This window comes from Musa acuminata, chromosome BXJ2-11 (genome assembly GCF_036884655.1).
Source record: "Musa acuminata AAA Group cultivar baxijiao chromosome BXJ2-11, Cavendish_Baxijiao_AAA, whole genome shotgun sequence".
Lineage (NCBI taxonomy): Eukaryota > Viridiplantae > Streptophyta > Magnoliopsida > Zingiberales > Musaceae > Musa > Musa acuminata.
Window position 1 is genome coordinate 23,237,342 of NC_088348.1, and position 11,266 is coordinate 23,248,607.

An 11,266-nucleotide genomic window follows, 5' to 3' on the forward strand; every position below is an offset into this window, starting at 1 on the left:
TTAATAATTTATATTTTTTACTAACTAATTTATATTCATCAAATAAATCATGAAAAGTACTTAGTAATTCATCAAAAGGTAAATTTACATCTAATGAACTGCTTACCTCATCTCCGATAGCCATTAGCGCATAGTGAGTAACTTGCTCTATGTTGGTTGGCTCCTCTTCTTCGGATGCACTTGCGTTGTCCTATGTTACTTTAAGAGTTTTTTTTTTCATTAGTTGTTTCTTCTTTGCTTGGGGACATTCGCTCTTGAAATGTATCGGCTTCTTGCATTCGTAGCATATAACTTGTTCTTTCTTGGGTTCAATTTTATTTTTAATGTCATTTTTAAATTTTTCTTTTTATAAATTTTTTTGAACTTTCTTGTTAAGAGTGCCAAGTCATCATCAGAGTCCTCATCACTTGAATTTTCTTTTAAATGGTCTTCATGAGTTCTTAGTGTCATATCATTCATGTTCTTTGGAAGGTTATTCTCAAGCTCTTCATGAGCTTTGCAAATCATCTCATAGGTCATTAGTGACCCGATAAGTTCTTCGAGAGGAAAATTATTTAAATCCTTGGCTTCTTGAATGACCGTTACTTTAGGGTCCTAACTCTTTTGAAATGATCTCAAGATTTTATTAACAAGTTCAAAGTTCAAAAAACATTTGCCAAGAGCTTTTAAACTATTGACGACATCCGTAAAATGGGTAAACATGTCGATAATAGTTTCACTTGGCTTCATCCGAAATAATTCATAAGTATGAACTAAAAGATTTATCTTCGACTCCTTTACTCTACTAGTGCCTTCATGAGTGATTTCGAGTGTGTACCAAATATCAAAAGTAGTTTCACAAATAGATACTCGATCGAACTCGTTTTTATCTAAAGCATAAGAAAAGGCATTCATAGCCTTGGCATTTAAAGTGAATGTCTTCTTCTCCAACTCATTCCAATCATTCATTGGAAGAGAAAACTTTTGAAAGTCATTTTCCACAAGGTTCCATAACTCAAAATCCATTGAGATTAGAAAGATCCTCATTCTAGTCTTCCAATATGTGTAATCTGTCCCATTGAACATGGGTGGACGTATAATTGAATGATGACTCTCTTGATTGCCGGCAAAAGCCATTTATCTTGGGTTTCAAACCAAATCGAGAGCAATCGAGCTCTGATACCAATTGTTAGGATTGAGTCAGCACTAAGAGGGGGGGTGAATTAGTGCAGCGGATAAAAATATCGGTTTAAAAACTTTGTACAATGAAAAAATTGATCTCAGAAGATTGCTTGAAAGCGTGTTTGTTCATAAGGATAATGAAAGCCAAGTAAGGTGGAAGTGAAGCAATTGTAAAGTAAGTAAATGACAATAATAGAAATACAAACCAGAATTTATAGTGGTTCGGTCGTTATGACCTACATCCACTGATTCTTCCTCCATCGAGGTCACCGACGTCCACTAATGGTTTTTTTTTAATAAGCGAAGACCAACTACCTCTTTACAGTGCTTTCTCCTTTTCACAGGTTTAGAAGATAACCCTTATAAGCTTCATGCCTCACTTGAATGATCACAACTCTAGAAAGGGAGTAGGAGGACTTTACTCTTTTACAATATTTTTAACACCCTATAATTTCATAATATTGTTCACACTTTTGTGTTCTTTCATGCAAAAAAGTGTGGGGTATTTATAGGCCCTAACGACTTCAGAATTGGATTCAAAAATGCCACATACTCGGATTTCGGGGTACTTGCAGTACCATCGTCATTATTGGGCGATACTACCGCCTACAGACTGACACTAAGCGGTACCACCGCTTGACAAAGCTCGAAGACCGAGCTCTGACAGTACCACTGTCTGACAGCATTAACTATTGGCAATACCATCGCCCAGAGCACCTGAGAGACCGAGTCCCAAGCGGTCTTGGGACTCGGTCTCCATATATATATATATATATATATATATATATATATATATATAATCTGAGGCATCGTTCTACTAATTCTCTTCAAACAAGAGAGACTGCATTTGGAGTCGTCACGAGAATGGTAATTCCTTTCCTTTCTCCATTGATCTTTGCTCTTGGTCATTTTACGGTGGCATAATTAGATGAGCTGCAGTGCTTGGGATAAGCTGTTTCATCGTGCAGAAGCATTTAGTACATATTCTTAGTCTTAAGAAAAAGGATTCTTTGTTTTCAGATTTCCCGAATGCTTATTATATGTGCAACACACGGATCTATATGCAGTTTTAATGAGCTTTGCCATTTATATTACAATCTCATGTTCTCTAAGAGAAACTATTTGTAGATTCATTTTACACTGTTTTATCTTAGAATTATAAGATTCAAAATTAGTGTCGTAGACTTTCGCTATGAAAAAAAAAATGATGTGACAAACGTGTCCACATTATGTACCTAACATGTTAGCCCCGTGAGGTCAACACCTAGGCTCCACATGATTGACATGGTAGAACTACTTGGTCGATATAGTATCCGATTGGTGCCACATGTCATAAGACTATGTAATCTTGAACTCGATGTAAGATAGTGATGGTTACAATCAACACCCCTCACGATCTCACGGACCGTGTAATATACGGTTTGAAATGTCCACTATAAAAGGGGATTCTTAAGTATGTCACAAAACACCTTGAACATATACATTTGACTTATCCGACTTATATTAACTTTGGAGGGGTATTATCAAAAATATCCCGACGTAGTTTTTGTAGGGATTAAGAGAGAAGTTCAGCTTGAACATAGGACTAGGTTAAATCGGAATTGGTTTCCATATTGAACAAACAGAAAATAATAAATTTGATGAACAAATAACACATTATTAGATCCTATGTTCTACTCTTGTGATATATATATATATATATATATATATATATATATATATAATTGTTAGATTAGGATTTCCTATGTGTGGCTTGTCAGCAAAGTAACTGTCGGGAAGATATATCCTCGAATAGACCATAAGTGCAAGTGATGGAAGTCTCAGGAACCCTAGATAAGGATGTCCACAGTCCTAAGTGGTGCTTGAGTCAAGTTGACTTTGGTAGCTTTTGATTTGCTACAGAGTCGGATATACTTTGAGTCGATAAGGATTGGTTGTCAGGTTGACTTGGCACTGATTAGATTAACTACAAACTAAGGCATCTTTTAATACATAGATACAGTGGGCTGCTTCAATCCTCCTTGTCGATGGATTTTGACTCTGGTATACTGTTTAGACTGCACAACTATTAGTCTGAAATCGAAGATTTATTAGTATTATTAGTTGAGATATGAGTATGTTATGAAATCAGTGGATTATGTCTTCCTACCTGCCTGAGGATAGACATAGTTATCATTTTTATATTATTTTTATGACGCTGGTTTGACCAAATGTTATGTGCTTCATGCACACTGTGGATATATATAAGGATGGGAAACTTCAACCTGCGCTCACAGGTGTGTTTGTTTGTGGCCGAAGAGAAACTAGTAGTAGGCAGAGATGGGTTCTCTCATGGCAGGATGGTCGTCACCCGTTTTGGATCCGGAAACAGGTACTGATCTTGGTCATTCATTAAGCTTCTATCTTAGTTTAGCTCTCATCTCGACTTGATGGATTACTGAGTGCAAGTCCTTGTGTGTACAGTTCGACACAGGAGGAACAGATCACTGACGAAAGAAGAGATCGAGATCTACCGGAGTTCTCACGGACGAGTCGAAGGAGAAAAAGGCCCGTACGAGTCGCGATCAGCTCCGAATTCTCCAAAACGGCATCAGGTTCGTTCCTTGGCCCCCCATCTCCATCATCTCTTCTTTGCTGTCGTCCTTCTTGATCGAACAGTACGGTAACGTGGTTTGATGAGTTCAGGAGACGGATGAGTTAGAACTGAGGAGGTCTCTATTGTGGCACCAACTCCAGAACACCGAGCCCGCGGCAGAGCCGTTGCCGGACAATCCCACCAACACCGGCGACTGGTACGCCCGCCTTCTTCTTGGTTTGCTGTCATGCTAAGGTGTACTTTGCACAGAAGTTGTAACTCCCGGTGATTGTTACGCAGGTGGACAAGGAGCAATTCGGCCTTCCTGAACGAGCCGCCGCGCGAGGAGGCGGACGTCGCGGCGCACAAGTACACGGCTCAGTTCCATGTCGCCGAGCTCGCCACCAAGAAAGCCCGTGCTTAGCTCCTATGCCGGACGACATGATCTTGCGGTGTTCGAGTTCCGATGTCGAGATGGTCGGAGAAATGACAGAACAAGCTTATTTGTGTGTGTATATATATATTGCATCGACCAATTGATCTTATCGTTGTATATATATTGATATAACTATATATTTATGTGTGTGTAAGGGAGAGAGAATTTAAATATTGTTTGATTTTTTTCTTAGTTGAGATTTGAAAATCAAATATTATTTTAGTGTACCTGAAAATCATATTCAAAGACTTAAAAAGTATAATCATTTTGTTTATCATTATTTCTTTTCCTATACTTAATATATTTTGTTTATCTTAATGATAGATCAGTTATTATCTAATTAATTATAATCCAATTCAAATGATAAAAACAATAAATTTATAACAAAAATCAAATAGGATAAATTGAAATAATTTGAAGTAATAAATAGAAGTTCAAAACATGAAAAGTTAGGTCTTTTATGCCAAATCTAATTATATATATATATATATATATATATATATATATATAATATTCTAAAGCAGTTATTGATTTCCGTATTTATCTTTTTTCAATTTTAAATCAACGTATAATATTATTTATAAATTAAAATTTATATTAATTTCAATCATATTAGATGACTTCTCTATTGACTTCAATTATTTCTTACATACAATACTATCAATTTCAAACCTATAATCCGGAATGCATTGATTCCTCAAACCATGCAGTAAAACAAAAAGAATGAAAAGGAATCCTAACGTAATATAAATAATAATATTTAACTCTTAGCTGAATTCTTATAAAACTCTTTTTTTTTTTTCATAGATCAGTTCTCGTTTTCGAATTTTCCACGGAGTGCTCAGCTTTTCTTCATTTATAAAAATGTTCGTTTTGAAAATTCACCCTTAATCTTTTATACTATTCACTTAAGATATTTTTAATGATCAACATAATATATCAAAATCGAGATGAGACCAAAAGGTGATCAGAATTTTGTAATCATCGATTTTTGATTTTGTGAAATTAGGAACTGAGACTGAATCAATTACAAGCGATTCCGATTTCAGTTCTAAAATCATCCTATATAAAATACTAACCACTACATCATATAATTTACTTATATATTTTTTTTTATTTATCCTGTTTAAAATCATCGAGCCCGAATCGAATCATACGATCCGGTTTCAATTCGAGTCCAAACCGTGAAATCGTTGACCCGATTCGTTTTGGATTGGCTGGCTACCGTTGAAACGGAACTTGAGTCGCCCGTCACAGGACAACGACCATATGCGGAAAAATTCGCCAGATCGAAGACGTCGGAAATGCGATGTAAAAGGATACTTTTGGTGTTCCTCCTACTCGTGCTCCCTGAGCCGTTGGATATGGTGTCATCGTTTCATCTCGTCCATCATCCACCGCCGAAATCGTTGATGATTTGGTTGGAGATAGAGCAGGGGCACGCCTCACCCACCCTCGCACCCACCCATCCTGAGGACTCTTCCCTATCTACTCTTCTTCCCCGGTGAATTCGAGGAGGAGGAGGAGAAGCACCGAACGAACCCTTCTTTTTTATTTATAGGGTTTCCATCGTTCTACAAAGAGAATAGCCATACGAAAGAAGGGCCGTGATGGGTGCTATAAGGGCCGCCGCGGCGGACGGGTTGATCACGTTCCTATGGGTCTTCTGCGTCTCTACCGTGCGCGCCGCCACCTCCCTCGTGACGGCCGCCCTCCAGATCCAGGGCGTCGCCTTCTCGCTCTTTGTCACCACCACCCTCATCTTCGCCCTCGTCTTCGTCTTCGGCCTCATCACCGCCGCCATCGGCGGCGCCAGCTTTAATCCCACTGCCACGGCCGCGTTCTATGCTGCCGGATTGGGGTCCGACAACCTCCTCTCCATGGCGCTCCGCTTCCCCGCCCAGGTAGTGTTACATCTTCGTCCTTAACTCGATCGATCATTGGCCGTCCTTCGAATTGTTCCTGATCGCAGGCGGCTGGGGCGGTGGCTGGGGCTTTGGCGATCATGGAAGTCATGCCTCCCCAGCACAAGCGCATGCTGGGCGGGCCTTCGTTGAAGGTGGATCTTCACACGGGGGCCTTGGCGGAAGGTGTGCTGACCTTCATCATCACCTTGGCCGTGCTCTGGATCATCATCAGGGGCCCTCGCAGCCCGGTCGTGAAGACGTGGATGGTCGCCGTCTCCACGGTTGCGATGGTTGTAGCGGGCGCTGGTTACACTGGACCGGCCATGAATCCAGCTAATGTGAGCTGCCTCCATCTTATTCTCTTCGTTTCTCTATATGTTGCCCCATCATTATCATCATCACCACCATCATCGATGCCTACTCATCTCTTGCTCATTGCCGCCCTGGATTATTGCTAGGGGAAGAAAACGCAAGAGACTTCCATGTTTCAATTAGTTAGGAAATACATCAAACATTGAACCTCTTCAATAGAAAGAGGGATCTCCTATAGAATCCGTTGCAGATATCACAAACCATCGTAAAAGCATGTTAGTTTGAGTAGTATAGTTTCGATTTTTTTGAAACTGTTTGACACAGTACAAAAGAGACGTCTCTTTGGAACAATTTGGTAAAGTGAACACTTTTCGGCAAAGAAGGATTCTCATATATAAGATAGATAAGCTTACAGTCGAGATGATTTTTCTTTATATGTTCAAAAATCGAGATATGTGATAGATAATATAACTATTATTTCTATTTCTTCCTAGTTCACAATTGACTTTTGATTTCTACTGAATTTGACCACCTATTTCTTACTCTTCTAGTTACTGTATTTTCTTACCATGGTCAAGAGAGTCAGGATGATTCTGTTAACCTCAAGTGCGAGATCAACTGTTGCAACATCATCAAAGATCATTGTAATGGCCTTAATTTGACGAAAAGTAATATGCCTCCTGGAGGCCTGGGAATGGAATTCATCACCAAATCATAAAGATCAATTTGCAACCTAACAAGTTTCAACACCAATGAACTACGGCTACATGGTTGTTTGCAACAAAACGAAATTGATGCATCTTTGGTTCGGTTCAGGTGTAGTTTTGAGCTCAATATTTGGTTGCGTAGAGTTCAAGTTTAGACAATGTATTAATATAGACATTTTAGATTAGAGTGGGGGTCATCGATCCATTATGAATTTTTAAAGTGCTAGATGATGTTTATGTGTGAATTCATGGGATTACAGATCTCCTAGAAGTGGATGTTCTGTTCTGCAAATGTGGGTTACTTAGTTAGTGCTTTATTTAGTCAGGATTAAACTCCTGATAAGGTCCATAAAGAAAGTGAGTATTGGTTGAAGAAAATAAACATGTAGGAAGAAATATCATAAACAAATATTTTCATGGCATGTAGTTTTTCATAATTTCCTCTTTTTTTTGCTTTCTTACATTATTTCTTTTCAACCACCCTTTTAACCTTTATCAAAAAAGGATGGTCAAAGGCATGAGACTCCCCTCCATATGGATTATGGTCTAGAGACGGTCAGGCTGACTCTGAGCAAAGTTAACCCATCCAATTAGGGAGTTTATTTTCAAGTCTCAAGCCTTGTCTGAGGTAGCAAACAAGCAACTTTACCATAACACCAAGCCTCTTGTGTTATTTATTTTGTCAGTTCTACTATGAGTTCTAAGGAATCATAATGGTTTTTGGCTACCGCTCCATCCCATCTTGTGTTAGATTTGCATTATTTGTTAACTTGTTGTTTTGAATTTATAGGAACCTGCTATAGACCTGCAGTTTACCTACTGATTAGTTCTATGATCGATCCAAATTCAGAGCTAAATATTATTGTCCTCCCAGATCATCGAGGGTTATGGTCAGAATATAGGAGATAATACTTAAAAGCTATGCTTATTCAAGGTTATGCAATCTCATACTTCTGGAGCATAGTGCTTGTTGTGCACATGAATACCAATCCAATTGTATTCATGAATTCCAATCAAGTGGAGAGTGGAGGAAATGGACCTAGATGCTAAATTGAATACCAATTAAGATGTTATGGCTGGTCAGACATTCTTATGTCAGCACAGCAATTGTGGCTGGACATCAGCACTGTGCTTGTACAGTTTTGAAGTAACAAAAAATCATATCCATCAACAGCTACATTAGCATTACTATTATGGTTTCAGCAGAAATTCTAAATGAAGCTATTATTTTGTTACTATGATGCTCTGCTCTCGCTGATGCATGTAATCGTGCATGTATATAAGTTCACAGACTTTTCTCGTATGCTTCCCGCGGATCTTCCTTTTAATTATTGTCGTGGTTGTAAAAGCCCTTTTGATGTAAAATTAGGATGGTTCACACTTTTTTTTTTTTTTGTAAGAACTAGGATATCTCGATAGCATGTGCGATTTGTCATTCTAATAGACGAACTCAAAAGACAATTGGATTGGTAGTTTACGTCATTATTCCAACTTTATCCTACTTCGTGACCACTCTTTTATCAGCTTTTTTTTTTTTCTCCCATCATCTCATTTGATGCTACAATTTGATATAGATATAGAATCAACGAGGATTCTTGGTAGCTCATGATCCCTCTAAATATTTACAGGCATTTGGCTGGGCATATATCAACAATCGCCATAATACGTGGGAGCAATTTTACGTCTACTGGATATGCCCATTCATCGGCGCCATTGTTGCTGGCTGGTTCTTCAGGATTATCTTCCCACAGCGTGCAGAGAAGGCTAAAAAAGCTTGAGGGGTACCGAATTAAGTGTGAAATTTTTATTTCTGGGATGCTCGCAGTGAAATAACCTAATTAGATAGACTGGTAAAACTGCAGTATTCATCCATCTCTACAGTTAGATGGCACGTATATAGGCTACTATAACTATGGATAACCATTTATGTTCTGTCAATGACTTTTGTGTTTTCTCCATCAAAACCTTACAAGTAGTTGTGTACGTGTGTTCTTGTTGTTGTTTTTGTTTGTGGACCTGTGCATGTTCATGATTAAGTTTTAGGATATATCAATTATGATATCAAGAACATGTATCATCGGCCAACTCGAGAAGCAATCAGCTTTGCACAAAAGGCTTTTTCACTAGGATCTGATAACATATGATTTGGTGATAGAGCAGAATACTAGCCCGAGGGGGCCATTAGTACAAACAGATGGTCGTCGTTATTAGGAGAAACTCAAGAATACAAGCTTCAGTCTGCTTTCCCTAACAGGTGGTCGACGAAAGCGTCCAGGTTCATGGTAGACGACCCCTTCTCTCTCAGTGCCGCATGAGACCTCTCCTTGAGCTCCATCGCCCTTCTCCTCAGCTCCTTGCTCTCCGCCGCGTCCAAGTCCATCAACCTCTGCACCGCCCTCGCCACCTCTTCCCTCCCAACCCCATCCTTTTCCTCGTCCCCCAGCCGCAGTCCGATCTTCCAGTCTTCCACGACCAGCTTGCTGTTCGGGTACTGATCCCACATCAGTGGAAATGTCAGCATGGGCACGCCTGCATCAATGGCTTCCAACGTCGAGTTCCAGCCGCAGTGCGTCAAGAAGCCCCCCACGGAAGGATGGCGCAGCATCCTCGGCTGGTCGCACCACGGCACGACCATCCCCTTCTCGCCGATCAGCTCACGGACGGTGTTCGTCGCGTCTCGCACGGCCCATAGGAAGTGATGCCCACTCATCTGAAGCCCCACGGCAATCTCCTTGATCTCCTCGCCCGAGACGGGGAGGAAGCTGCTCATCGAGACGTACAACACCGAGCTCTTTGGTTGGGAGTCCAACCATTTGCAGCAGGGGGCGGTGGCCGCCTCCTCGTCGTCGGCCGCGTCGGGCACGAAGGGGCCGACCGGGTAGAAGGGGACCGAGAGATTGGCCCTCAGCAGCTTGTCGAAGGCGCGGCGCTCGAGCCGGTCGAAGGAGTTGAAGAGGAGGCACCGAGCGGAGCTGAACCAAGCGATGCCGTCCATGAAGGCCTTGAGCATGCCTTCCCCGGCGGAATGGGTGATGAAGTCGCCGAGGTGCCCGGAGGCTGCTTTCGGTAAGCGGTCGAGAAACCCGTCTCCATTACCTGCTTCAAACGAGTTTTTAGGATCCGTTAGTAGAACTCGGATCGGGTTTGGACGAAGGTTTCCGGGTTATCGGGTCTGAATTTTAGCATTGCGTACGAGTGGTGTCGGTCCCGGTTTGGTAGAGTTCCGATGGCTGCGACCGGCAGGCGGCGAGGGTTTTGAGCTCTTGGAAGGCCAAGAACACGTTCGCAGCCTGGGGAAAGAACGCCGCCACCGGGACACCCATGCGATGCGCGATCACCGGCGCCCAGGGCAGCATCGAGTCGGCGATGATGGCGTCCGGGGAAGGGTCGAGCTCTGCGAGAAGGGCGGCCACGGGGCTGCCCATCCGGACGAGCACCGACCGGATGAAGGAGGCGAAGTCCGCCCCGCGGCCCCGCTCCGAGGGGACCACGTCCGGGATGGTGCGGAGGCGGACGGCCGCGGGGAGCGGCTGGGGGAGGGAGTCGGAGAGGAGGGAGAGCCACTCCTCGGTGAGGACGACGGTAACGAGGAAGCCGCGGGCGGCGAGGCGGCGGGCGAGGCGGAGCATGGGGTTGATGTGACCGCGGCCGGGGTAGGGCAGCACCGCCACGTGGGCGTTCACGGCGGAGTGGGGGGCTTCCATGGGGAGGATGCGGCGGCGTAGGTGGGGAGGAGAGATCTGAGGGGAGCTGCTCTATTTGAAACAAGGTGGAAGCGATCGGCTTTCGACCGTTGAAGTCTTACCCTTTGGACAGTGGTAAAACCAGTGGTCTAAAGTTGTTGGGGATATATATGTATATATATTCAACCAATGATCTTTTTAATACTTGTAATTTTCTTGTAGTTAGTCTATTAGTCAAATACAATGGGCTTTGGATTTCCTGATGGTTAGTCTGTTAGTCTAATACAATGAGCTTTGGATTTTGACATGACTTTTCTCGAGTTAAGGAAAGGAGGCATAGTTTTTGTTTTTTTCTGAAAAATAAAATGATAATATATTGATTAACTGTGGTTAGATAGACATTTGAGTTTCCTCCCAAAAATACAATAAACAAATCTTTGAGAGCTTTCAAAATTAACAAGATCTCATTTGTATTCCTGTGAATA

The 11,266-nt window shown here is 41.7% G+C and overlaps 3 protein-coding genes across 3 annotated transcripts; 2 read left to right on the forward strand and 1 right to left on the reverse strand.

Moving 5' to 3' along the window:
- The first annotated feature begins 3,437 nt into the window (after positions 1 to 3,437).
- LOC135626741 (uncharacterized) lies at positions 3,438 to 4,326 on the forward strand. The gene is made up of 4 exons (XM_065132319.1): positions 3,438 to 3,532; positions 3,625 to 3,755; positions 3,847 to 3,953; positions 4,037 to 4,326. The coding sequence occupies exons 1-4, from the start codon at positions 3,481 to 3,483 to the stop codon at positions 4,158 to 4,160; spliced, it is 414 nt and encodes a 137-aa protein (XP_064988391.1). The 5' UTR covers positions 3,438 to 3,480; the 3' UTR covers positions 4,161 to 4,326.
- A 1,287-nt stretch (positions 4,327 to 5,613) lies between these two features.
- LOC135626375 (aquaporin SIP1-1-like) lies at positions 5,614 to 9,081 on the forward strand. Its single transcript, XM_065131608.1, has 3 exons — positions 5,614 to 6,076; positions 6,145 to 6,417; positions 8,727 to 9,081. Exons 1-3 carry the CDS (start codon positions 5,783 to 5,785, stop codon positions 8,874 to 8,876), a joined length of 717 nt encoding a protein of 238 aa, XP_064987680.1. The 5' UTR covers positions 5,614 to 5,782; the 3' UTR covers positions 8,877 to 9,081.
- Positions 9,082 to 9,200: 119 nt separating this feature from the next.
- On the reverse strand, positions 9,201 to 10,915 carry LOC135626374 (UDP-glycosyltransferase 87A2-like). The gene is made up of 2 exons (XM_065131607.1): positions 10,292 to 10,915; positions 9,201 to 10,194 (listed from the first exon to the last, which is right to left on the reverse strand). Exons 1-2 carry the CDS (start codon positions 10,800 to 10,802, stop codon positions 9,332 to 9,334), a joined length of 1,374 nt encoding a protein of 457 aa, XP_064987679.1. The 5' UTR covers positions 10,803 to 10,915; the 3' UTR covers positions 9,201 to 9,331.
- Between the last annotated feature and the right edge of the window lie 351 nt (positions 10,916 to 11,266).